General features: G+C 56.9%; 9 protein-coding genes across 9 annotated transcripts; all 9 read right to left on the bottom strand.

The window, feature by feature from the left end:
- Window positions 1-2,124: 2,124 nt before the first annotated feature.
- Window positions 2,125-2,433, bottom strand: LOC134053024 (feather keratin Cos1-2-like). Its single transcript, XM_062507816.1, has one exon. The coding sequence runs from the start codon at window positions 2,431-2,433 to the stop codon at window positions 2,125-2,127; it is 309 nt and encodes a 102-aa protein (XP_062363800.1).
- A 1,754-nt stretch (window positions 2,434-4,187) lies between these two features.
- LOC134053270 (feather keratin Cos1-1/Cos1-3/Cos2-1-like) lies at window positions 4,188-4,514 on the bottom strand. The gene has a single exon (XM_062508177.1). The coding sequence runs from the start codon at window positions 4,512-4,514 to the stop codon at window positions 4,188-4,190; it is 327 nt and encodes a 108-aa protein (XP_062364161.1).
- A 3,012-nt stretch (window positions 4,515-7,526) lies between these two features.
- LOC134053259 (feather keratin Cos1-2-like) lies at window positions 7,527-7,835 on the bottom strand. The gene has a single exon (XM_062508156.1). The coding sequence runs from the start codon at window positions 7,833-7,835 to the stop codon at window positions 7,527-7,529; it is 309 nt and encodes a 102-aa protein (XP_062364140.1).
- Window positions 7,836-9,589: 1,754 nt separating this feature from the next.
- Window positions 9,590-9,916, bottom strand: LOC134053290 (feather keratin Cos1-1/Cos1-3/Cos2-1-like). The gene has a single exon (XM_062508220.1). The coding sequence runs from the start codon at window positions 9,914-9,916 to the stop codon at window positions 9,590-9,592; it is 327 nt and encodes a 108-aa protein (XP_062364204.1).
- A 3,090-nt stretch (window positions 9,917-13,006) lies between these two features.
- Window positions 13,007-13,315, bottom strand: LOC134053241 (feather keratin Cos1-2-like). Its single transcript, XM_062508129.1, has one exon. The coding sequence runs from the start codon at window positions 13,313-13,315 to the stop codon at window positions 13,007-13,009; it is 309 nt and encodes a 102-aa protein (XP_062364113.1).
- A 1,754-nt stretch (window positions 13,316-15,069) lies between these two features.
- On the bottom strand, window positions 15,070-15,396 carry LOC134053272 (feather keratin Cos1-1/Cos1-3/Cos2-1-like). Its single transcript, XM_062508178.1, has one exon. It carries the CDS (start codon window positions 15,394-15,396, stop codon window positions 15,070-15,072), a length of 327 nt encoding a protein of 108 aa, XP_062364162.1.
- A 3,090-nt stretch (window positions 15,397-18,486) lies between these two features.
- On the bottom strand, window positions 18,487-18,795 carry LOC134053222 (feather keratin Cos1-2-like). The gene has a single exon (XM_062508100.1). The coding sequence runs from the start codon at window positions 18,793-18,795 to the stop codon at window positions 18,487-18,489; it is 309 nt and encodes a 102-aa protein (XP_062364084.1).
- Window positions 18,796-20,549: 1,754 nt separating this feature from the next.
- Window positions 20,550-20,876, bottom strand: LOC134053273 (feather keratin Cos1-1/Cos1-3/Cos2-1-like). The gene has a single exon (XM_062508179.1). It carries the CDS (start codon window positions 20,874-20,876, stop codon window positions 20,550-20,552), a length of 327 nt encoding a protein of 108 aa, XP_062364163.1.
- Window positions 20,877-23,963: 3,087 nt separating this feature from the next.
- On the bottom strand, window positions 23,964-24,272 carry LOC134053221 (feather keratin Cos1-2-like). Its single transcript, XM_062508099.1, has one exon. It carries the CDS (start codon window positions 24,270-24,272, stop codon window positions 23,964-23,966), a length of 309 nt encoding a protein of 102 aa, XP_062364083.1.
- Between the last annotated feature and the right edge of the window lie 909 nt (window positions 24,273-25,181).

Below are 25,181 nucleotides of genomic sequence, written 5' to 3'. Positions count from 1 at the left end.
CCACTATGTGCCTCGTCTCCTCCACGTGCCCTCCTTGCCCTCCTCCTCAGCCTGCACCATCCTTGAGACTCGTGCAGCGCTGCTGCCTGAGCATGTGTCCTGCACTGTGTGCTCTGAAGCAGCTCTGAACCAGAGCTCCCCAGCATCTCCTCAGTCACATCCCTTGCTACGGCCTGTGGCCCATGTGCTCAGCCACATGCAGTCATGTGTGTGGGAGTGTGGCTGTGCCCCGGCGTGTGCGAGTATCTGCACACGCCTGTGCTTGTGGCCTCACGGGAACAACCCCTGAGAGCCTCTGACCTACCCGAGGACGGTTGCGCGCAGGGCAGAGCACTTGTGCGCAACCCCCCTGCCCGTGTGCCTGTGCACGTGTGCCGGGCTCCGCGCGTCTGCCTTCTTCTCTGTGCACACCTGGGCAGGCTGGCAATGTGTCAGTGCCCCTGGGTGTGTGTCTCCACAGCTGTGCCTGAGCTGGCGGCTCAGCCCAGCCACCACAAGGCCCACAGGCACTTCCCTGCCCAGCGGTGCCAGCCACTCACACACACTCGGCCCCCAGTTCCTTCAGTGCAGGAACCTGGAGAGGGCCACGGCCCTCCGGTCGGTCTCACCAAGCACAATCCCATTGCCAGGCCATGCCCAGGCCAGGCCACCTCCAGGCAGCCTTGGGGCACTCAGCTCTGTCCCAGGGTCCTTGCTCCTTTCTCAAAGAGAGGCTTTGAGGTGACAGTGTTCTGGTGGGACAGTGGAGATGGGGGCGTCCTGTGGCCACACTGGCCTTGGTCCTGAGCCAGGGGCTGTGGGAAAAAGTTTCTGTCTACCAGAATGGGGTGTGCGGAGAAAAGTTATTGACCGTGTCTGGGAGGTGGAGGATGGAAGATGGGAGAGTTGCTCCTTTCCCACAGCCAGAAGGGGGAACAGTGGCAGGCTCCAACAATGTGGGAGCATGGCTTTGGTTCTGTCCTCATGCTCCGTTGATCCTGTGAAACCCCTCAGCCCTGCCCTGACGCGATGGGTGAGGGTGGTGGTTGCCGTGACCTTCCTAGGGAAGTGTCTTAGAAGCACAGCCCTAGGCACAGAGGCACATCTGCCTTCACCTGAGTGATTTCAGCTCTCTTGTGAGCGCTGCTGAGTGCAGCGCGGAAGAAAGCTACGGGAGTGTTCGTATGGGGTTCCACGGAGATCTTTTATTCTTCTCTCACAAAGGATTTAGGGACGAAGAACGGCCCACTGGGTTTGAGGGAGGCGGGATTGTATCAGAAAGGCAGGGGTTGGGGAAAAGCAGCAGGGCCGACCATCTGAGGGTTTAGGGGAGGAACAAAGGGGAATGGCCAGTGGGGTACACAGGATTTGTATGCAAATGAGGGTCACTGTGGGAGACACCTTTCTCTTACCATGAACAAGGCAAGAGGTGGCCCAAGGGCTCTATCTCCGGGGCTGAGGTGTGAGCATTTTGGCTTAAGGGCTTTCCCTCCAGGGAAGGGCCAGGGCCTCCATTAGGCCTTGTGCCTCCACACTGCCTGTGGGGTTAGAAGGTGGGCAGAAGAAGGCTAATGTGAGGGAGATGTTTGAGGAGAGGAGGTTGTGGACTATCCCCAGGCATTGCTGTTTCCCACGTGCTCTCGTGTGACCTTTAGACATCATCTTCTCAGGATAATCACCATTTTGGGGAAGCCCTGGATGTATTTGTGAGCTCCAATAGAAAAGGCACCAAGTAAAATCCACCATGGAGTGGGTCCACCCTCTGCTTCCTGCACCTTTTGCCGCGAGCTGGATGGAAGAGTTCCCACACAGGGAAGGAGGAAGCAGAGGGCCAGGTTTGGATGCAAAACAACTTTATTGAGTGTACGGAAGTAAAGGAGGTAGCTGAAAGAGGACACCAGGAGCAGGCACTGGGGTGCAGAGGGGGTGTCCATTTGCCCGGCCTGCAGAAGGACGGAGGGAGGTAAACAGGTCCCACTGGGCTGGCATGGGGTGGTGCTGACAGGAAAGGCAGAGAAGGGAAGAGAGCCAAAGAAAACAACAGAAAAGCAAGGGCACACATCCATTGTTCCAAAAATCCATCCTCAGTGCAGTACCACGTTCTGAGGTTGTGGAGGTTCTTGCCGGAGAAGGTTGCCAGGAGATTTAGCAGGGGGGACAACATCTGCTGCCATAGCAGTTGGTGATGCAGGAGAGGTCAAAGCCCCCGGAGCTGATGGGCACTCCCCCACAGCTGAGGATGCTGCCAACAGCAGCGGAGGTGGAGGATCCCACCACGGTGTTCTGTGGGAAGGAGCTGAGGATGGGGCCAGGCAGGGTCACCAGCACAGCAGGCGGCTCAATGGCCACGTGGGAGCTCTGGCACTGCCTGACACAGCACTCATTGCAGCTGTTGGCCAGCGGGCAGGGGCCGCAGGGCTGGCAGCAAGGGTTGCAGGGCTGGCAGCAGGACATGGCTCACGGTCACAGGTGCACCTGGCACAGAGCGCAGGGAGAAGCAGAAAGTGGGGACACATGAGGAGCAGCACTGCACCCAAACAGCCTGCAGCCAAGGCAGCTGCTGGCCCACATTGCCCTGCCCAGCTCAAAGCCCAGGAGCCACCCCCGCCATGTCCCAGCCTCTCTGTGTCTTCACAAGACCTTCTCTCCCCTGCCCTGTCCCAGCACAAGCAGCTCCCAGCCCTGGGACAGCCCTGACAGCCCCTGTCAGCTGAGACCTACAGCCAGGAAAGAGCTGGTCTTGAGCAAGCTGCAGGAGGAGAAGCTCTAGAAGGAGGACAAGGAGGAGGAGGAGGGGGGGCTTCCCACTCACCTGTTTCCTGAGGAAGAGGAGGAAGAGGTGAGAGAGAGAAGTGGATGAGAGCGTAGGGACTTGGTGTGCCTTTTATAGCAGTCCTGCACTGCCCCAGGCCCTGAGGCACCTCAGTGGAAGTCATAATTTTGTGTCCAGCTCATGTCAAATGTACACCATCCCAGCTAATGGTAGGGGCTGTGTCCTGGTTTCCTGCACTGTGGCCTCTATTTCCTGGCTTCTGCCGTGTGCGTTCCTACCTGAAGACTTTGGTAAGTGCCAGGATGAGAGGCCCAAGAATTTTCAGGAAAGAAACAATTTCAGAGTAGGCAGAATGCTGGGATCACGGTCTGGTGGCATTCCATGCAGGCACATGACATGAACCTGTGTCATTCCTGTGGGTGTGTATATGGCAAAATGTCAGGGCATCCCTCTCATTCTTCTTCTCCACCTGCCCATCTCTCCCTTCCTATGCAAGCACATGTATACTGGAAAAAGATAAACATGATGCCATTCTGCTCTCTGGAGGTGAGGGCTGGCAGTTTGCCTGGAAGCAGGGCTTCCTCCTATGTTGCGATTGACCAAAAAGACAAATTTGGAAATGCGGCTGCAGGAACAGGCTCTATGAGAAGAGTCCAGTGGCTCCTGCCACGTCTGACTGAGTCAGTTCCAAGTGTGTCCCAAGGGCACTCAGCACTGCCCAACACAAAGCACATTTGTCACGCTGCTGCTGCCTGTGTGAAAGTGGATTTTGTTGGCAATGGTATGGGCTGGAAAGAAGCTTCAAGGCCATTTCATTCCACTGCTCCTACCCTGAGAACATGGGCACTGATGCCACGCACTGAACCAGTTTGCTCAAAGCTGTGTCCAAGCAGGTCGTGCCCAATTCCAGGTTTGAGGCATCCGGAAGGTTTCTGGGCAATTCAATGCAAGGCCTCAGCACCCTCAGAGAGAGGAACATCTTTTTCAGCTCCAAGGGAAAGGGATCCAAGAAAAATGCACTACAGGGATTTCAAGGCACTTCTTCCTCAACACATTTACACATGACCAAGCGGAAAGAGCTGTCACAGAAAGATGGAGAAATCAGAGGCCGAGGTTTGAATGCAAAAGCAACTTTATTGAGCCCAAAGAAGAACAGACGGAGGCTGCCGGAGGGCAGCAGGAGCAGCTACTAAGATGCAGTGGGGATGTCTGACGTCCTGGCCTGCCAAGGGAAGGAGGTCAACATGTTTGACTAGGCTGGCATTGAGTGGTGGGGACCGGAAAGGAATGGAAGAAATAAATGAGAGGAGGAAGAGAGGAAGGAAACAACAAAATGAGAAGTTCTAAATCCAATGCCTTCAAGTTCCATCTTCATTCCAGCACCGTTATCTGAAGTCGTGGAGGTTCTTGCCCAAGGATGTTGGCGGCAGCATCTTTAGCAGGGACGACAACATCTTTCACCATAACCACGGGTGATGCAGGAGATGTCAAAGCCCCCGGAGCTGATGGGCACTCCGTCACAGCTGAGGATGCTGCCAACGGCAGCGGAGGTGGAGGATCCCACCACGGTGTTCTGTGGGAAGGAGCTGAGGATGGGGCCAGGCAGGGTCACCAGCACAGCGGGCGGCTCAATGACGACGGTGGAGCTCTGGCACTGCCTGACACAGCACTCATTGCAGCTGTTGGCCAGCGGGCAGGGGCCGCAGGGCTGGCAGCAAGGGTTGCAGGGCTGGCACTGCTGGCACTTCTCAGGGCAGGACATGTCTGGAGCCTGGCGCTGCAGCTGGCACACGGGGCAGGGAGGAAGCAGAGCACATGCACACCTGAGACACAGCCCGCAAGGCACCCCAAACAAGACAAGGCCCTGCTGCCTGCCGAGCTCCAGGCCGTGCTGGCCCAAACTGGGGATCCTTTGCCCGAGCCCAGCACGGTCCTGCAGAGCTCAGCCGGGCCCAGCCGTGCTCCCGCCTGGACTGTGTTAAAATCAGCACCGCAGCCCATTCTCAGCCTCTGGCCACAACACACGAGCTCCCCTCTGCCCACACCACCAGCATTGCAGAACACTCCCAGATGAACAAGGAGCAGGAAGAAGGGCTGGAAAGCTAAATGGTCTCCAAGAGGAAGGAGGAGGAGGAGGAGGAGGAGGAGGAGGTGGAGGACAAAAGGGCTTGCAACTCACCTGGTTCCCAAGGAGAAGGAGGAGACAGAAGTGGTTGACAGTGCCAGCACTGAGGCTGCCTTTTATCTTGGCCCCACAGTGCCTCAGGGCCCACAGTTCGTGCTGCATCCGTGACGATATTCCTGCATGATTCCAAATGAACGGAAACATCTCAGGGAACGCTATGGCATGAGTTGGTTTTTCCCTCCACCATGACTTTGGATTTCCTGGCTTACATCATTCCCATTCCCTTCAGGACAGTTCTTCAGAGCACTGTATGTGAGATTCCAGGTTCCCTGGGGGCAAGGATGAGTCAATGTGGGCAGAAGACATGAACTAACTGCAGAAGTGTTCCAAAGGAGGGCAGGTGATACCAGCCTGGGGCACTCTTGTGGAGATGTATAATGCTGCCGGATTTTTGTAATTCCTGCTGACTGGGAGGGCCTTCTCTGCTCCCAGCCCTTCCAGTCTTTTGCTCAGCCCCTAACAGCGCCACTATGTGCCTCGTCTCCTCCATGTGCCCTCCTTGCCCTCCTCCTCAGCCTGCACCATCCTTGAGACTCGTGCAGCGCTGCTGCCTGAGCATGTGTCCTGCACTGTGTGCTCTGAAGCAGCTCTGAACCAGAGCTCCCCAGCATCTCCTCAGTCACATCCCTTGCTACGGCCTGTGGCCCATGTGCTCAGCCACATGCAGTCATGTGTGTGGGAGTGTGGCTGTGCCCCGGCGTGTGCGAGTATCTGCACACGCTTGTGCTCGTGGCCTCACGGGAACAACCCCTGAGAGCCTCTGACCTACCCGAGGACGGTTGTGCGCAGGGCAGAGCACTTGTGCGCAACCCCCCTGCCCGTGTGCCTGTGCACGTGTGCCGGGCTCCGCGCATCTGCCTTCTTCTCTGTGCACACCTGGGCAGGCTGGCAATGTGTCAGTGCCCCTGGGTGTGTGTCTCCACAGCTGTGCCTGAGCTGGCGGCTCAGCCCAGCCACCACAAGGCCCGCAGGCACTTCCCTGCCCAGCGGTGCCAGCCACTCACACACACTCGGCCCCCAGTTCCTTCAGTGCAGGAACCTGGAGAGGGCCACGGCCCTCCGGTCGGTCTCACCAAGCACAATCCCATTGCCAGGCCATGCCCAGGCCAGGCCACCTCCAGGCAGCCTTGGGGCACTCAGCTCTGTCCCAGGGTCCTTGCTCCTTTCTCAAAGAGAGGCTTTGAGGTGACAGTGTTCTGGTGGGACAGTGGAGATGGGGGCGTCCTGTGGCCACACTGGCCTTGGTCCTGAGCCAGGGGCTGTGGGAAAAAGTTTCTGTCTACCAGAATGGGGTGTGCGGAGAAAAGTTATTGACCGTGTCTGGGAGGTGGAGGATGGAAGATGGGAGAGTTGCTCCTTTCCCACAGCCAGAAGGGGGAACAGTGGCAGGCTCCAACAATGTGGGAGCATGGCTTTGGTTCTGTCCTCATGCTCCGTTGATCCTGTGAAACCCCTCAGCCCTGCCCTGTCGCGATGGGTGAGGGTGGTGGTTGCCGTGACCTTCCTAGGGAAGTGTCTTAGAAGCACAGCCCTAGGCACAGAGGCACATCTGCCTTCACCTGAGTGATTTCAGCTCTCTTGTGAGCGCTGCTGAGTGCAGCGCGGAAGAAAGCTACGGGAGTGTTCGTATGGGGTTCCACGGAGATCTTTTATTCTTCTCTCACAAAGGATTTAGGGACGAAGAACGGCCCACTGGGTTTGAGGGAGGCGGGATTATATCAGAAAGGCAGGGGTTGGGGAAAAGCAGCAGGGCCGACCATCTGAGGGTTTAGGGGAGGAACAAAGGGGAATGGCCAGTGGGGTACACAGGATTTGTATGCAAATGAGGGTCACTGTGGGAGACACCTTTCTCTTACCATGAACAAGGCAAGAGGTGGCCCAAGGGCTCTATCTCCGGGGCTGAGGTGTGAGCATTTTGGCTTAAGGGCTTTCCCTCCAGGGAAGGGCCAGGGCCTCCATTAGGCCTTGTGCCTCCACACTGCCTGTGGGGTTAGAAGGTGGGCAGAAGAAGGCTAATGTGAGGGAGGTGTTTGAGGAGAGGAGGTTGTGGACTATCCCCAGGCATTGCTGTTTCCCACGTGCTCTCGTGTGACCTTTAGACGTCAACTTCTCAGGATAATCACCATTTTGGGGAAGCCCTGGATGTATTTGTGAGCTCCAATAGAAAAGGCACCAAGTAAAATCCACCATGGAGTGGGTCCACCCTCTGCTTCCTGCACCTTTTGCCGCGAGCTGGATGGAAGAGTTCCCACACAGGGAAGGAGGAAGCAGAGGGCCAGGTTTGGATGCAAAACAACTTTATTGAGTGTACGGAAGTAAAGGAGGTAGCTGAAAGGGGACACCAGGAGCAGGCACTGGGGTGCAGAGGGGGTGTCCATTTGCCCGGCCTGCAGAAGGACGGAGGGAGGTAAACAGGTCCCACTGGGCTGGCATGGGGTGGTGCTGACAGGAAAGGCAGAGAAGGGAAGAGAGCCAAAGAAAACAACAGAAAAGCAAGGGCACACATCCATTGTTCCAAAAATCCATCCTCAGTGCAGTACCACGTTCTGAGGTTGTGGAGGTTCTTGCCGGAGAAGGTTGCCAGGAGATTTAGCAGGGGGGACAACATCTGCTGCCATAGCAGTTGGTGATGCAGGAGAGGTCAAAGCCCCCGGAGCTGATGGGCACTCCCCCACAGCTGAGGATGCTGCCAACAGCAGCGGAGGTGGAGGATCCCACCACGGTGTTCTGTGGGAAGGAGCTGAGGATGGGGCCAGGCAGGGTCACCAGCACAGCAGGCGGCTCAATGGCCACGTGGGAGCTCTGGCACTGCCTGACACAGCACTCATTGCAGCTGTTGGCCAGCGGGCAGGGGCCGCAGGGCTGGCAGCAAGGGTTGCAGGGCTGGCAGCAGGACATGGCTCACGGTCACAGGTGCACCTGGCACAGAGCGCAGGGAGAAGCAGAAAGTGGGGACACATGAGGAGCAGCACTGCACCCAAACAGCCTGCAGCCAAGGCAGCTGCTGGCCCACATTGCCCTGCCCAGCTCAAAGCCCAGGAGCCACCCCCGCCATGTCCCAGCCTCTCTGTGTCTTCACAAGACCTTCTCTCCCCTGCCCTGTCCCAGCACAAGCAGCTCCCAGCCCTGGGACAGCCCTGACAGCCCCTGTCAGCTGAGACCTACAGCCAGGAAAGAGCTGGTCTTGAGCAAGCTGCAGGAGGAGAAGCTCTAGAAGGAGGACAAGGAGGAGGAGGAGGGGGGGCTTCCCACTCACCTGTTTCCTGAGGAAGAGGAGGAAGAGGTGAGAGAGAGAAGTGGATGAGAGTGTAGGGACTTGGTGTGCCTTTTATAGCAGTCCTGCACTGCCCCAGGCCCTGAGGCACCTCAGTGGAAGTCATAATTTTGTGTCCAGCTCATGTCAAATGTACACCATCCCAGCTAATGGTAGGGGCTGTGTCCTGGTTTCCTGCACTGTGGCCTCTATTTCCTGGCTTCTGCCGTGTGCGTTCCTACCTGAAGATTTCGGTAAGTGCCAGGATGAGAGGCCCAAGAATTTTCAGGAAAGAAACAATTTCAGAGTAGGCAGAATGCTGGGATCACGGTCTGGTGGCATTCCATGCAGGCACATGACATGAACCTGTGTCATTCCTGTGGGTGTGTATATGGCAAAATGTCAGGGCATCCCTCTCATTCTTCTTCTCCACCTGCCCATCTCTCCCTTCCTATGCAAGCACATGTATACTGGAAAAAGATAAACATGATGCCATTCTGCTCTCTGGAGGTGAGGGCTGGCAGTTTGCCTGGAAGCAGGGCTTCCTCCTATGTTGCGATTGACCAAAAAGACAAATTTGGAAATGCGGCTGCAGGAACAGGCTCTATGAGAAGAGTCCAGTGGCTCCTGCCACGTCTGACTGAGTCAGTTCCAAGTGTGTCCCAAGGGCACTCAGCACTGCCCAACACAAAGCACATTTGTCACACTGCTGCTGCCTGTGTGAAAGTGGATTTTGTTGGCAATGGTATGGGCTGGAAAGAAGCTTCAAGGCCATTTCATTCCACTGCTCCTACCCTGAGAACATGGGCACTGATGCCACGCACTGAACCAGTTTGCTCAAAGCTGTGTCCAAGCAGGTCGTGCCCAATTCCGGGTTTGAGGCATCCGGAAGGTTTCTGGGCAATTCAATGCAAGGCCTCAGCACCCTCAGAGAGAGGAACATCTTTGTCAGCTCCAAGGGAAAGGGATCCAAGAAAAATGCACTACAGGGATTTCAAGGCACTTCTTCCTCAACACATTTACACATGACCAAGCGGAAAGAGCTGTCACAGAAAGATGGAGAAATCAGAGGCCGAGGTTTGAATGCAAAAGCAACTTTATTGAGCCCAAAGAAGAACAGACGGAGGCTGCTGGAGGGCAGCAGGAGCAGCTACTAAGATGCAGTGGGGATGTCTGACATCCTGGCCTGCCAAGGGAAGGAGGTCAACATGTTTGACTAGGCTGGCATTGAGTGGTGGGGACCGGAAAGGAATGGAAGAAATAAATGAGAGGAGGAAGAGAGGAAGGAAACAACAAAATGAGAAGTTCTAAATCCAATGCCTTCAAGTTCCATCTTCATTCCAGCACCGTTATCTGAAGTCGTGGAGGTTCTTGCCCAAGGATGTTGGCGGCAGCATCTTTAGCAGGGACGACAACATCTTTCACCATAACCACAGGTGATGCAGGAGATGTCAAAGCCCCCGGAGCTGATGGGCACTCCGTCACAGCTGAGGATGCTGCCAACGGCAGCGGAGGTGGAGGATCCCACCACGGTGTTCTGTGGGAAGGAGCTGAGGATGGGGCCAGGCAGGGTCACCAGCACAGCGGGCGGCTCAATGACGACGGTGGAGCTCTGGCACTGCCTGACACAGCACTCATTGCAGCTGTTGGCCAGCGGGCAGGGGCCGCAGGGCTGGCAGCAAGGGTTGCAGGGCTGGCACTGCTGGCACTTCTCAGGGCAGGACATGTCTGGAGCCTGGCGCTGCAGCTGGCACACGGGGCAGGGAGGAAGCAGAGCACACGCACACCTGAGACACAGCCCGCAAGGCACCCCAAACAAGACAAGGCCCTGCTGCCTGCCGAGCTCCAGGCCGTGCTGGCCCAAACTGGGGATCCTTTGCCCGAGCCCAGCACGGTCCTGCAGAGCTCAGCCGGGCCCAGCCGTGCTCCCGCCTGGACTGTGTTAAAATCAGCACCGCAGCCCATTCTCAGCCTCTGGCCACAACACACGAGCTCCCCTCTGCCCACACCATCAGCATTGCAGAACACTCCCAGAAGAACAAGGAGCAGGAAGAAGGGCTGGAAAGCTCAATGGTCTCCAAGAGGAAGGAGGAGGAGGAGGAGGAGGAGGAGGAGGTGGAGGAGGGGGAGGAGGAGGAGGAGAACGAGGAGGAGGAGGAGGAGGAGGAGGAGGAGGAGGAGGAGGAGGAGGAGGAGGAGGACAAAAGGGCTTGCAACTCACCTGGTTCCCAAGGAGAAGGAGGAGACAGAAGTGGTTGACAGTGCCAGCACTGAGGCTGCCTTTTATCTTGGCCCCACAGTGCCTCAGGGCCCACAGTTCGTGCTGCATCCGTGACGATATTCCTGCATGATTCCAAATGAACGGAAACATCTCAGGGAACGCTATGGCATGAGCTGGTTTTTCCCTCCACCATGACTTTGGATTTCCTGGCTTACATCATTCCCATTCCCTTCAGGACAGTTCTTCCGAGCGCTGTATGTGAGATTCCAGGTTCCCTGGGGGCAAGGATGAGTCAATGTGGGCAGAAGACATGAACTAACTGCAGAAGTGTTCCAAAGGAGGGCAGGTGATACCAGCCTGGGGCACTCTTGTGGAGATGTATAATGCTGCCGGATTTTTGTAATTCCTGCTGACTGGGTGGGCCTCCTCTGCTCCCAGCCCTTCCAGTCTTTTGCTCAGCCCCTAACAGCGCCACTATGTGCCTCGTCTCCTCCATGTGCCCTCCTTGCCCTCCTCCTCAGCCTGCACCATCCTTGAGACTGGTGCAGCGCTGCTGCCTGAGCATGTGTCCTGCACTGTGTGCTCTGAAGCAGCTCTGAACCAGAGCTCCCCAGCATCTCCTCAGTCACATCCCTTGCTACGGCCTGTGGCCCATGTGCTCAGCCACATGCAGTCATGTGTGTGGGAGTGTGGCTGTGCCCCGGCGTGTGCGAGTATCTGCACACGCCTGTGCTTGTGGCCTCACGGGAACAACCCCTGAGAGCCTCTGACCTACCCGAGGACGGTTGCGCGCAGGGCAGAGCACTTGTGCGCAACCCCCCTGCCCGTGTGCCTGTGCACGTGTGCCGGGCTCCGCGCGTCTGCCTTCTTCTCTGTGCACACCTGGGCAGGCTGGCAATGTGTCAGTGCCCCTGGGTGTGTGTCTCCACAGCTGTGCCTGAGCTGGCGGCTCAGCCCAGCCACCACAAGGCCCGCAGGCACTTCCCTGCCCAGCGGTGCCAGCCACTCACACACACTCGGCCCCCAGTTCCTTCAGTGCAGGAACCTGGAGAGGGCCACGGCCCTCCGGTCGGTCTCACCAAGCACAATCCCATTGCCAGGCCATGCCCAGGCCAGGCCACCTCCAGGCAGCCTTGGGGCACTCAGCTCTGTCCCAGGGTCCTTGCTCCTTTCTCAAAGAGAGGCTTTGAGGTGACAGTGTTCTGGTGGGACAGTGGAGATGGGGGCGTCCTGTGGCCACACTGGCCTTGGTCCTGAGCCAGGGGCTGTGGGAAAAAGTTTCTGTCTACCAGAATGGGGTGTGCGGAGAAAAGTTATTGACCGTGTCTGGGAGGTGGAGGATGGAAGATGGGAGAGTTGCTCCTTTCCCACAGCCAGAAGGGGGAACAGTGGCAGGCTCCAACAATGTGGGAGCATGGCTTTGGTTCTGTCCTCATGCTCCGTTGATCCTGTGAAACCCCTCAGCCCTGCCCTGTCGCGATGGGTGAGGGTGGTGGTTGCCGTGACCTTCCTAGGGAAGTGTCTTAGAAGCACAGCCCTAGGCACAGAGGCACATCTGCCTTCACCTGAGTGATTTCAGCTCTCTTGTGAGCGCTGCTGAGTGCAGCGCGGAAGAAAGCTACGGGAGTGTTCGTATGGGGTTCCACGGAGATCTTTTATTCTTCTCTCACAAAGGATTTAGGGACGAAGAACGGCCCACTGGGTTTGAGGGAGGCGGGATTGTATCAGAAAGGCAGGGGTTGGGGAAAAGCAGCAGGGCCGACCATCTGAGGGTTTAGGGGAGGAACAAAGGGGAATGGCCAGTGGGGTACACAGGATTTGTATGCAAATGAGGGTCACTGTGGGAGACACCTTTCTCTTACCATGAACAAGGCAAGAGGTGGCCCAAGGGCTCTATCTCCGGGGCTGAGGTGTGAGCATTTTGGCTTAAGGGCTTTCCCTCCAGGGAAGGGCCAGGGCCTCCATTAGGCCTTGTGCCTCCACACTGCCTGTGGGGTTAGAAGGTGGGCAGAAGAAGGCTAATGTGAGGGAGGTGTTTGAGGAGAGGAGGTTGTGGACTATCCCCAGGCATTGCTGTTTCCCACGTGCTCTCGTGTGACCTTTAGACGTCAACTTCTCAGGATAATCACCATTTTGGGGAAGCCCTGGATGTATTTGTGAGCTCCAATAGAAAAGGCACCAAGTAAAATCCACCATGGAGTGGGTCCACCCTCTGCTTCCTGCACCTTTTGCCGCGAGCTGGATGGAAGAGTTCCCACACAGGGAAGGAGGAAGCAGAGGGCCAGGTTTGGATGCAAAACAACTTTATTGAGTGTACGGAAGTAAAGGAGGTAGCTGAAAGAGGACACCAGGAGCAGGCACTGGGGTGCAGAGGGGGTGTCCATTTGCCCGGCCTGCAGAAGGACGGAGGGAGGTAAACAGGTCCCACTGGGCTGGCATGGGGTGGTGCTGACAGGAAAGGCAGAGAAGGGAAGAGAGCCAAAGAAAACAACAGAAAAGCAAGGGCACACATCCATTGTTCCAAAAATCCATCCTCAGTGCAGTACCACGTTCTGAGGTTGTGGAGGTTCTTGCCGGAGAAGGTTGCCAGGAGATTTAGCAGGGGGGACAACATCTGCTGCCATAGCAGTTGGTGATGCAGGAGAGGTCAAAGCCCCCGGAGCTGATGGGCACTCCCCCACAGCTGAGGATGCTGCCAACAGCAGCGGAGGTGGAGGATCCCACCACGGTGTTCTGTGGGAAGGAGCTGAGGATGGGGCCAGGCAGGGTCACCAGCACAGCAGGCGGCTCAATGGCCACGTGGGAGCTCTGGCACTGCCTGACACAGCACTCATTGCAGCTGTTGGCCAGCGGGCAGGGGCCGCAGGGCTGGCAGCAAGGGTTGCAGGGCTGGCAGCAGGACATGGCTCACGGTCACAGGTGCACCTGGCACAGAGCGCAGGGAGAAGCAGAAAGTGGGGACACATGAGGAGCAGCACTGCACCCAAACAGCCTGCAGCCAAGGCAGCTGCTGGCCCACATTGCCCTGCCCAGCTCAAAGCCCAGGAGCCACCCCCGCCATGTCCCAGCCTCTCTGTGTCTTCACAAGACCTTCTCTCCCCTGCCCTGTCCCAGCACAAGCAGCTCCCAGCCCTGGGACAGCCCTGACAGCCCCTGTCAGCTGAGACCTACAGCCAGGAAAGAGCTGGTCTTGAGCAAGCTGCAGGAGGAGAAGCTCTAGAAGGAGGACAAGGAGGAGGAGGAGGGGGGGCTTCCCACTCACCTGTTTCCTGAGGAAGAGGAGGAAGAGGTGAGAGAGAGAAGTGGATGAGAGTGTAGGGACTTGGTGTGCCTTTTATAGCAGTCCTGCACTGCCCCAGGCCCTGAGGCACCTCAGTGGAAGTCATAATTTTGTGTCCAGCTCATGTCAAATGTACACCATCCCAGCTAATGGTAGGGGCTGTGTCCTGGTTTCCTGCACTGTGGCCTCTATTTCCTGGCTTCTGCCGTGTGCGTTCCTACCTGAAGACTTCGGTAAGTGCCAGGATGAGAGGCCCAAGAATTTTCAGGAAAGAAACAATTTCAGAGTAGGCAGAATGCTGGGATCATGGTCTGGTGGCATTCCATGCAGGCACATGACATGAACCTGTGTCATTCCTGTGGGTGTGTATATGGCAAAATGTCAGGGCATCCCTCTCATTCTTCTTCTCCACCTGCCCATCTCTCCCTTCCTATGCAAGCACATGTATACTGGAAAAAGATAAACATGATGCCATTCTGCTCTCTGGAGGTGAGGGCTGGCAGTTTGCCTGGAAGCAGGGCTTCCTCCTATGTTGCGATTGACCAAAAAGACAAATTTGGAAATGCGGCTGCAGGAACAGGCTCTATGAGAAGAGTCCAGTGGCTCCTGCCACGTCTGACTGAGTCAGTTCCAAGTGTGTCCCAAGGGCACTCAGCACTGCCCAACACAAAGCACATTTGTCACGCTGCTGCTGCCTGTGTGAAAGTGGATTTTGTTGGCAATGGTATGGGCTGGAAAGAAGCTTCAAGGCCATTTCATTCCACTGCTCCTACCCTGAGAACATGGGCACTGATGCCACGCACTGAACCAGTTTGCTCAAAGCTGTGTCCAAGCAGGTCGTGCCCAATTCCGGGTTTGAGGCATCCGGAAGGTTTCTGGGCAATTCAATGCAAGGCCTCAGCACCCTCAGAGAGAGGAACATCTTTGTCAGCTCCAAGGGAAAGGGATCCAAGAAAAATGCACTACAGGGATTTCAAGGCACTTCTTCCTCAACACATTTACACATGACCAAGCGGAAAGAGCTGTCACAGAAAGATGGAGAAATCAGAGGCCGAGGTTTGAATGCAAAAGCAACTTTATTGAGCCCAAAGAAGAACAGACGGAGGCTGCCGGAGGGCAGCAGGAGCAGCTACTAAGATGCAGTGGGGATGTCTGACGTCCTGGCCTGCCAAGGGAAGGAGGTCAACATGTTTGACTAGGCTGGCATTGAGTGGTGGGGACCGGAAAGGAATGGAAGAAATAAATGAGAGGAGGAAGAGAGGAAGGAAACAACAAAATGAGAAGTTCTAAATCCAATGCCTTCAAGTTCCATCTTCATTCCAGCACCGTTATCTGAAGTCGTGGAGGTTCTTGCCCAAGGATGTTGGCGGCAGCATCTTTAGCAGGGACGACAACATCTTTCACCATAACCACGGGTGATGCAGGAGATGTCAAAGCCCCCGGAGCTGATGGGCACTCCGTCACAGCTGAGGATGCTGCCAACGGCAGCGGAGGTGGAGGATCCCACCACGGTGTTCTGTGGGAAGGAGCTGAGGATGGGGCCAGGCAGGGTCACCAGCACAGCGGGCGGCTCAATGACGACGGTGGAGCTCTGGCACTGCCTGACACAGCACTCATTGCAGCTGTTGGCCAGCGGGCAGGGGCCGCAGGGCTGGCAGCAAGGGTTGCAGGGCTGGCACTGCTGGCACTTCTCAGGGCAGGACATGTCTGGAGCCTGGCGCTGCAGCTGGCACACGGGGCAGGGAGGAAGCAGAGCACACGCACACCTGAGACACAGCCCGCAAGGCACCCCAAACAAGACAAGGCCCTGCTGCCTGCCGAGCTCCAGGCCGTGCTGGCCCAAACTGGGGATCCTTTGCCCGAGCCCAGCACGGTCCTGCAGAGCTCAGCCGGTCCCAGCCGTGCTCCCGCCTGGACTGTGTTAAAATCAGCACCGCAGCCCATTCTCAGCCTCTGGCCACAACACACGAGCTCCCCTCTGCCCACACCACCAGCATTGCAGAACACTCCCAGAAGAACAAGGAGCAGGAAGAAGGGCTGGAAAGCTCAATGCTCTCCAAGAGGAAGGAGGAGGAGGAGGAGGAGGAGGTGGAGGAGGGGGAGGAGGAGGAGGAGAACGAGGAGGAGGAGGAGGAGGAGGAGGAGGAGGAGGAGGAGGAGGAGGAGGAGGAGGAGGAGGACAAAAGGGCTTGCAACTCACCTGGTTCCCAAGGAGAAGGAGGAGACAGAAGTGGTTGACAGTGCCAGCACTGAGGCTGCCTTTTATCTTGGCCCCACAGTGCCTCAGGGCCCACAGTTCGTGCTGCATCCGTGACGATATTCCTGCATGATTCCAAATGAACGGAAACATCTCAGGGAACGCTATGGCATGAGCTGGTTTTTCCCTCCACCATGACTTTGGATTTCCTGGCTTACATCATTCCCATTCCCTTCAGGACAGTTCTTCCGAGCGCTGTATGTGAGATTCCAGGTTCCCTGGGGGCAAGGATGAGTCAATGTGGGCAGAAGACATGAACTAACTGCAGAAGTGTTCCAAAGGAGGGCAGGTGATACCAGCCTGGGGCACTCTTGTGGAGATGTATAATGCTGCCGGATTTTTGTAATTCCTGCTGACTGGGAGGGCCTCCTCTGCTCCCAGCCCTTCCAGTCTTTTGCTCAGCCCCTAACAGCGCCACTATGTGCCTCGTCTCCTCCATGTGCCCTCCTTGCCCTCCTCCTCAGCCTGCACCATCCTTGAGACTCGTGCAGCGCTGCTGCCTGAGCATGTGTCCTGCACTGTGTGCTCTGAAGCAGCTCTGAACCAGAGCTCCCCAGCATCTCCTCAGTCACATCCCTTGCTACGGCCTGTGGCCCATGTGCTCAGCCACATGCAGTCATGTGTGTGGGAGTGTGGCTGTGCCCCGGCGTGTGCGAGTATCTGCACACGCCTGTGCTTGTGGCCTCACGGGAACAACCCCTGAGAGCCTCTGACCTACCCGAGGACGGTTGCGCGCAGGGCAGAGCACTTGTGCGCAACCCCCCTGCCCGTGTGCCTGTGCACGTGTGCCGGGCTCCGCGCGTCTGCCTTCTTCTCTGTGCACACCTGGGCAGGCTGGCAATGTGTCAGTGCCCCTGGGTGTGTGTCTCCACAGCTGTGCCTGAGCTGGCGGCTCAGCCCAGCCACCACAAGGCCCACAGGCACTTCCCTGCCCAGCGGTGCCAGCCACTCACACACACTCGGCCCCCAGTTCCTTCAGTGCAGGAACCTGGAGAGGGCCACGGCCCTCCGGTCGGTCTCACCAAGCACAATCCCATTGCCAGGCCATGCCCAGGCCAGGCCACCTCCAGGCAGCCTTGGGGCACTCAGCTCTGTCCCAGGGTCCTTGCTCCTTTCTCAAAGAGAGGCTTTGAGGTGACAGTGTTCTGGTGGGACAGTGGAGATGGGGGCGTCCTGTGGCCACACTGGCCTTGGTCCTGAGCCAGGGGCTGTGGGAAAAAGTTTCTGTCTACCAGAATGGGGTGTGCGGAGAAAAGTTATTGACCGTGTCTGGGAGGTGGAGGATGGAAGATGGGAGAGTTGCTCCTTTCCCACAGCCAGAAGGGGGAACAGTGGCAGGCTCCAACAATGTGGGAGCATGGCTTTGGTTCTGTCCTCATGCTCCGTTGATCCTGTGAAACCCCTCAGCCCTGCCCTGACGCGATGGGTGAGGGTGGTGGTTGCCGTGACCTTCCTAGGGAAGTGTCTTAGAAGCACAGCCCTAGGCACAGAGGCACATCTGCCTTCACCTGAGTGATTTCAGCTCTCTTGTGAGCGCTGCTGAGTGCAGCGCGGAAGAAAGCTACGGGAGTGTTCGTATGGGGTTCCACGGAGATCTTTTATTCTTCTCTCACAAAGGATTTAGGGACGAAGAACGGCCCACTGGGTTTGAGGGAGGCGGGATTGTATCAGAAAGGCAGGGGTTGGGGAAAAGCAGCAGGGCCGACCATCTGAGGGTTTAGGGGAGGAACAAAGGGGAATGGCCAGTGGGGTACAAAGGATTTGTATGCAAATGAGGGTCACTGTGGGAGACACCTTTCTCTTACCATGAACAAGGCAAGAGGTGGCCCAAGGGCTCTATCTCCGGGGCTGAGGTGTGAGCATTTTGGCTTAAGGGCTTTCCCTCCAGGGAAGGGCCAGGGCCTCCATTAGGCCTTGTGCCTCCACACTGCCTGTGGGGTTAGAAGGTGGGCAGAAGAAGGCTAATGTGAGGGAGATGTTTGAGGAGAGGAGGTTGTGGACTATCCCCAGGCATTGCTGTTTCCCACGTGCTCTCGTGTGACCTTTAGACATCATCTTCTCAGGATAATCACCATTTTGGGGAAGCCCTGGATGTATTTGTGAGCTCCAATAGAAAAGGCACCAAGTAAAATCCACCATGGAGTGGGTCCACCCTCTGCTTCCTGCACCTTTTGCCGCGAGCTGGATGGAAGAGTTCCCACACAGGGAAGGAGGAAGCAGAGGGCCAGGTTTGGATGCAAAACAACTTTATTGAGTGTACGGAAGTAAAGGAGGTAGCTGAAAGAGGACACCAGGAGCAGGCACTGGGGTGCAGAGGGGGTGTCCATTTGCCCGGCCTGCAGAAGGACGGAGGGAGGTAAACAGGTCCCACTGGGCTGGCATGGGGTGGTGCTGACAGGAAAGGCAGAGAAGGGAAGAGAGCCAAAGAAAACAACAGAAAAGCAAGGGCACACATCCATTGTTCCAAAAATCCATCCTCAGTGCAGTACCACGTTCTGAGGTTGTGGAGGTTCTTGCCGGAGAAGGTTGCCAGGAGATTTAGCAGGGGGGACAACATCTGCTGCCATAGCAGTTGGTGATGCAGGAGAGGTCAAAGCCCCCGGAGCTGATGGGCACTCCCCCACAGCTGAGGATGCTGCCAACAGCAGCGGAGGTGGAGGATCCCACCACGGTGTTCTGTGGGAAGGAGCTGAGGATGGGGCCAGGCAGGGTCACCAGCACAGCAGGCGGCTCAATGGCCACGTGGGAGCTCTGGCACTGCCTGACACAGCACTCATTGCAGCTGTTGGCCAGCGGGCAGGGGCCGCAGGGCTGGCAGCAAGGGTTGCAGGGCTGGCAGCAGGACATGGCTCACGGTCACAGGTGCACCTGGCACAGAGCGCAGGGAGAAGCAGAAAGTGGGGACACATGAGGAGCAGCACTGCACCCAAACAGCCTGCAGCCAAGGCAGCTGCTGGCCCACATTGCCCTGCCCAGCTCAAAGCCCAGGAGCCACCCCCGCCATGTCCCAGCCTCTCTGTGTCTGCACAAGACCTTCTCTCCCCTGCCCTGTCCCAGCACAAGCAGCTCCCAGCCCTGGGACAGCCCTGACAGCCCCTGTCAGCTGAGACCTACAGCCAGGAAAGAGCTGGTCTTGAGCAAGCTGCAGGAGGAGAAGCTCTAGAAGGAGGACAAGGAGGAGGAGGAGGGGGGGCTTCCCACTCACCTGTTTCCTGAGGAAGAGGAGGAAGAGGTGAGAGAGAGAAGTGGATGAGAGTGTAGGGACTTGGTGTGCCTTTTATAGCAGTCCTGCACTGCCCCAGGCCCTGAGGCACCTCAGTGGAAGTCATAATTTTGTGTCCAGCTCATGTCAAATGTACACCATCCCAGCTAATGGTAGGGGCTGTGTCCTGGTTTCCTGCACTGTGGCCTCTATTTCCTGGCTTCTGCCGTGTGCGTTCCTACCTGAAGACTTCGGTAAGTGCCAGGATGAGAGGCCCAAGAATTTTCAGGAAAGAAACAATTTCAGAGTAGGCAGAATGCTGGGATCACGGTCTGGTGGCATTCCATGCAGGCACATGACATGAACCTGTGTCATTCCTGTGGGTGTGTATATGGCAAAATGTCAGGGCATCCCTCTCATTCTTCTTCTCCACCTGCCCATCTCTCCCTTCCTATGCAAGCACATGTATACTGGAAAAAGATAAACATGATGCCATTCTGCTCTCTGGAGGTGAGGGCTGGCAGTTTGCCTGGAAGCAGGGCTTCCTCCTATGTTGCGATTGACCAAAAAGACAAATTTGGAAATGCGGCTGCAGGAACAGGCTCTATGAGAAGAGTCCAGTGGCTCCTGCCACGTCTGACTGAGTCAGTTCCAAGTGTGTCCCAAGGGCACTCAGCACTGCCCAACACAAAGCACATTTGTCACACTGCTGCTGCCTGTGTGAAAGTGGATTTTGTTGGCAATGGTATGGGCTGGAAAGAAGCTTCAAGGCCATTTCATTCCACTGCTCCTACCCTGAGAACATGGGCACTGATGCCACGCACTGAACCAGTTTGCTCAAAGCTGTGTCCAAGCAGGTCGTGCCCAATTCCAGGTTTGAGGCATCCGGAAGGTTTCTGGGCAATTCAATGCAAGGCCTCAGCACCCTCAGAGAGAGGAACATCTTTGTCAGCTCCAAGGGAAAGGGATCCAAGAAAAATGCACTACAGGGATTTCAAGGCTCTTCTTCCTCAACACATTTACACATGACCAAGCGGAAAGAGCTGTCACAGAAAGATGGAGAAATCAGAGGCCGAGGTTTGAATGCAAAAGCAACTTTATTGAGCCCAAAGAAGAACAGACGGAGGCTGCCGGAGGGCAGCAGGAGCAGCTACTAAGATGCAGTGGGGATGTCTGACGTCCTGGCCTGCCAAGGGAAGGAGGTCAACACGTTTGACTAGGCTGGCATTGAGTGGTGGGGACCGGAAAGGAATGGAAGAAATAAATGAGAGGAGGAAGAGAGGAAGGAAACAACAAAATGAGAAGTTCTAAATCCAATGCCTTCAAGTTCCATCTTCATTCCAGCACCGTTATCTGAAGTCGTGGAGGTTCTTGCCCAAGGATGTTGGCGGCAGCATCTTTAGCAGGGACGACAACATCTTTCACCATAACCACGGGTGATGCAGGAGATGTCAAAGCCCCCGGAGCTGATGGGCACTCCGTCACAGCTGAGGATGCTGCCAACGGCAGCGGAGGTGGAGGATCCCACCACGGTGTTCTGTGGGAAGGAGCTGAGGATGGGGCCAGGCAGGGTCACCAGCACAGCGGGCGGCTCAATGACGACGGTGGAGCTCTGGCACTGCCTGACACAGCACTCATTGCAGCTGTTGGCCAGCGGGCAGGGGCCGCAGGGCTGGCAGCAAGGGTTGCAGGGCTGGCACTGCTGGCACTTCTCAGGGCAGGACATGTCTGGAGCCTGGCGCTGCAGCTGGCACACGGGGCAGGGAGGAAGCAGAGCACACGCACACCTGAGACACAGCCCGCAAGGCACCCCAAACAAGACAAGGCCCTGCTGCCTGCCGAGCTCCAGGCCGTGCTGGCCCAAACTGGGGATCCTTTGCCCGAGCCCAGCACGGTCCTGCAGAGCTCAGCCGGGCCCAGCCGTGCTCCCGCCTGGACTGTGTTAAAATCAGCACCTCAGCCCATTCTCAGCCTCTGGCCACAACACACGAGCTCCCCTCTGCCCACACCACCAGCATTGCAGAACACTCCCAGAAGAACAAGGAGCAGGAAGAAGGGCTGGAAAGCTCAATGGTCTCCAAGAGGAAGGAGGAGGAGGAGGAGGAGGAGGAGGAGGTGGAGGAGGGGGAGGAGGAGGAGGAGAACGAGGAGGAGGAGGAGGAGGAGGAGGAGGAGGAGGAGGAGGAGGAGGAGGAGGACAAAAGGGCTTGCAACTCACCTGGTTCCCAAGGAGAAGGAGGAGACAGAAGTGGTTGACAGTGCCAGCACTGAGGCTGCCTTTTATCTTGGCCCCACAGTGCCTCAGGGCCCACAGTTCGTGCTGCATCCGTGACGATATTCCTGCATGATTCCAAATGAACGGAAACATCTCAGGGAACGCTATGGCATGAGTTGGTTTTTCCCTCCACCATGACTTTGGATTTCCTGGCTTACATCATTCCCATTCCCTTCAGGACAGTTCTTCCGAGCGCTGTATGTGAGATTCCAGGTTCCCTGGGGGCAAGGATGAGTCAATGTGGGCAGAAGACATGAACTAACTGCAGAAGTGTTCCAAAGGAGGGCAGGTGATACCAGCCTGGGGCACTCTTGTGGAGATGTATAATGCTGCCGGATTTTTGTAATTCCTGCTGACTGGGAGGGCCTTCTCTGCTCCCAGCCCTTCCAGTCTTTTGCTCAGCCCCTAACAGCGCCACTATGTGCCTCGTCTCCTCCATGTGCCCTCCTTGCCCTCCTCCTCAGCCTGCACCATCCTTGAGACTCGTGCAGCGCTGCTGCCTGAGCATGTGTCCTGCACTGTGTGCTCTGAAGCAGCTCTGAACCAGAGCTCCCCAGCATCTCCTCAGTCACATCCCTTGCTACGGCCTGTGGCCCATGTGCTCAGCCACATGCAGCCATGTGTGTGGGAGTGTGGCTGTGCCCCGGCGTGTGCGAGTATCTGCACACGCTTGTGCTCGTGGCCTCACGGGAACAACCCCTGAGAGCCTCTGACCTACCCGAGGACGGTTGCGCGCAGGGCAGAGCACTTGTGCGCAACCCCCCTGCCCGTGTGCCTGTGCACGTGTGCCGGGCTCCGCGCGTCTGCCTTCTTCTCTGTGCACACCTGGGCAGGCTGGCAATGTGTCAGTGCCCCTGGGTGTGTGTCTCCACAGCTGTGCCCGAGCTGGCGGCTCAGCCCAGCCACCACAAGGCCCGCAGGCACTTCCCTGCCCAGCGGTGCCAGCCACTCACACACACTCGGCCCCCAGTTCCTTCAGTGCAGGAACCTGGAGAGGGCCACGGCCCTCCGGTCGGTCTCACCAAGCACAATCCCATTGCCAGGCCATGCCCAGGCCAGGCCACCTCCAGGCAGCCTTGGGGCACTCAGCTCTGTCCCAGGGTCCTTGCTCCTTTCTCAAAGAGAGGCTTTGAGGTGACAGTGTTCTGGTGGGACAGTGGAGATGGGGGCGTCCTGTGGCCACACTGGCCTTGGTCCTGAGCCAGGGGCTGTGGGAAAAAGTTTCTGTCTACCAGAATGGGGTGTGCGGAGAAAAGTTATTGACCGTGTCTGGGAGGTGGAGGATGGAAGATGGGAGAGTTGCTCCTTTCCCACAGCCAGAAGGGGGAACAGTGGCAGGCTCCAACAATGTGGGAGCATGGCTTTGGTTCTGTCCTCATGCTCCGTTGATCCTGTGAAACCCCTCAGCCCTGCCCTGTCGCGATGGGTGAGGGTGGTGGTTGCCGTGACCTTCCTAGGGAAGTGTCTTAGAAGCACAGCCCTAGGCACAGAGGCACATCTGCCTTCACCTGAGTGATTTCAGCTCTCTTGTGAGCGCTGCTGAGTGCAGCGCGGAAGAAAGCTACGGGAGTGTTCGTATGGGGTTCCACGGAGATCTTTTATTCTTCTCTCACAAAGGATTTAGGGACGAAGAACGGCCCACTGGGTTTGAGGGAGGCGGGATTATATCAGAAAGGCAGGGGTTGGGGAAAAGCAGCAGGGCCGACCATCTGAGGGTTTAGGGGAGGAACAAAGGGGAATGGCCAGTGGGGTACACAGGATTTGTATGCAAATGAGGGTCACTGTGGGAGACACCTTTCTCTTACCATGAACAAGGCAAGAGGTGGCCCAAGGGCTCTATCTCCGGGGCTGAGGTGTGAGCATTTTGGCTTAAGGGCTTTCCCTCCAGGGAAGGGCCAGGGCCTCCATTAGGCCTTGTGCCTCCACACTGCCTGTGGGGTTAGAAGGTGGGCAGAAGAAGGCTAATGTGAGGGAGGTGTTTGAGGAGAGGAGGTTGTGGACTATCCCCAGGCATTGCTGTTTCCCACGTGCTCTCGTGTGACCTTTAGACGTCAACTTCTCAGGATAATCACCATTTTGGGGAAGCCCTGGATGTATTTGTGAGCTCCAATAGAAAAGGCACCAAGTAAAATCCACCATGGAGTGGGTCCACCCTCTGCTTCCTGCACCTTTTGCCGCGAGCTGGATGGAAGAGTTCCCACACAGGGAAGGAGGAAGCAGAGGGCCAGGTTTGGATGCAAAACAACTTTATTGAGTGTACGGAAGTAAAGGAGGTAGCTGAAAGGGGACACCAGGAGCAGGCACTGGGGTGCAGAGGGGGTGTCCATTTGCCCGGCCTGCAGAAGGACGGAGGGAGGTAAACAGGTCCCACTGGGCTGGCATGGGGTGGTGCTGACAGGAAAGGCAGAGAAGGGAAGAGAGCCAAAGAAAACAACAGAAAAGCAAGGGCACACATCCATTGTTCCAAAAATCCATCCTCAGTGCAGTACCACGTTCTGAGGTTGTGGAGGTTCTTGCCGGAGAAGGTTGCCAGGAGATTTAGCAGGGGGGACAACATCTGCTGCCATAGCAGTTGGTGATGCAGGAGAGGTCAAAGCCCCCGGAGCTGATGGGCACTCCCCCACAGCTGAGGATGCTGCCAACAGCAGCGGAGGTGGAGGATCCCACCACGGTGTTCTGTGGGAAGGAGCTGAGGATGGGGCCAGGCAGGGTCACCAGCACAGCAGGCGGCTCAATGGCCACGTGGGAGCTCTGGCACTGCCTGACACAGCACTCATTGCAGCTGTTGGCCAGCGGGCAGGGGCCGCAGGGCTGGCAGCAAGGGTTGCAGGGCTGGCAGCAGGACATGGCTCACGGTCACAGGTGCACCTGGCACAGAGCGCAGGGAGAAGCAGAAAGTGGGGACACATGAGGAGCAGCACTGCACCCAAACAGCCTGCAGCCAAGGCAGCTGCTGGCCCACATTGCCCTGCCCAGCTCAAAGCCCAGGAGCCACCCCCGCCATGTCCCAGCCTCTCTGTGTCTTCACAAGACCTTCTCTCCCCTGCCCTGTCCCAGCACAAGCAGCTCCCAGCCCTGGGACAGCCCTGACAGCCCCTGTCAGCTGAGACCTACAGCCAGGAAAGAGCTGGTCTTGAGCAAGCTGCAGGAGGAGAAGCTCTAGAAGGAGGACAAGGAGGAGGAGGAGGGGGGGCTTCCCACTCACCTGTTTCCTGAGGAAGAGGAGGAAGAGGTGAGAGAGAGAAGTGGATGAGAGTGTAGGGACTTGGTGTGCCTTTTATAGCAGTCCTGCACTGCCCCAGGCCCTGAGGCACCTCAGTGGAAGTCATAATTTTGTGTCCAGCTCATGTCAAATGTACACCATCCCAGCTAATGGTAGGGGCTGTGTCCTGGTTTCCTGCACTGTGGCCTCTATTTCCTGGCTTCTGCCGTGTGCGTTCCTACCTGAAGACTTCGGTAAGTGCCAGGATGAGAGGCCCAAGAATTTTCAGGAAAGAAACAATTTCAGAGTAGGCAGAATGCTGGGATCACGGTCTGGTGGCATTCCATGCAGGCACATGACATGAACCTGTGTCATTCCTGTGGGTGTGTATATGGCAAAATGTCAGGGCATCCCTCTCATTCTTCTTCTCCACCTGCCCATCTCTCCCTTCCTATGCAAGCACATGTATACTGGAAAAAGATAAACATGATGCCATTCTGCTCTCTGGAGGTGAGGGCTGGCAGTTTGCCTGGAAGCAGGGCTTCCTCCTATGT

Source organism: Cinclus cinclus, chromosome 24, assembly GCF_963662255.1.
Source record: "Cinclus cinclus chromosome 24, bCinCin1.1, whole genome shotgun sequence".
NCBI lineage: Eukaryota > Metazoa > Chordata > Aves > Passeriformes > Cinclidae > Cinclus > Cinclus cinclus.
This window is presented reverse-complemented; position numbering and strand designations above follow the sequence as displayed.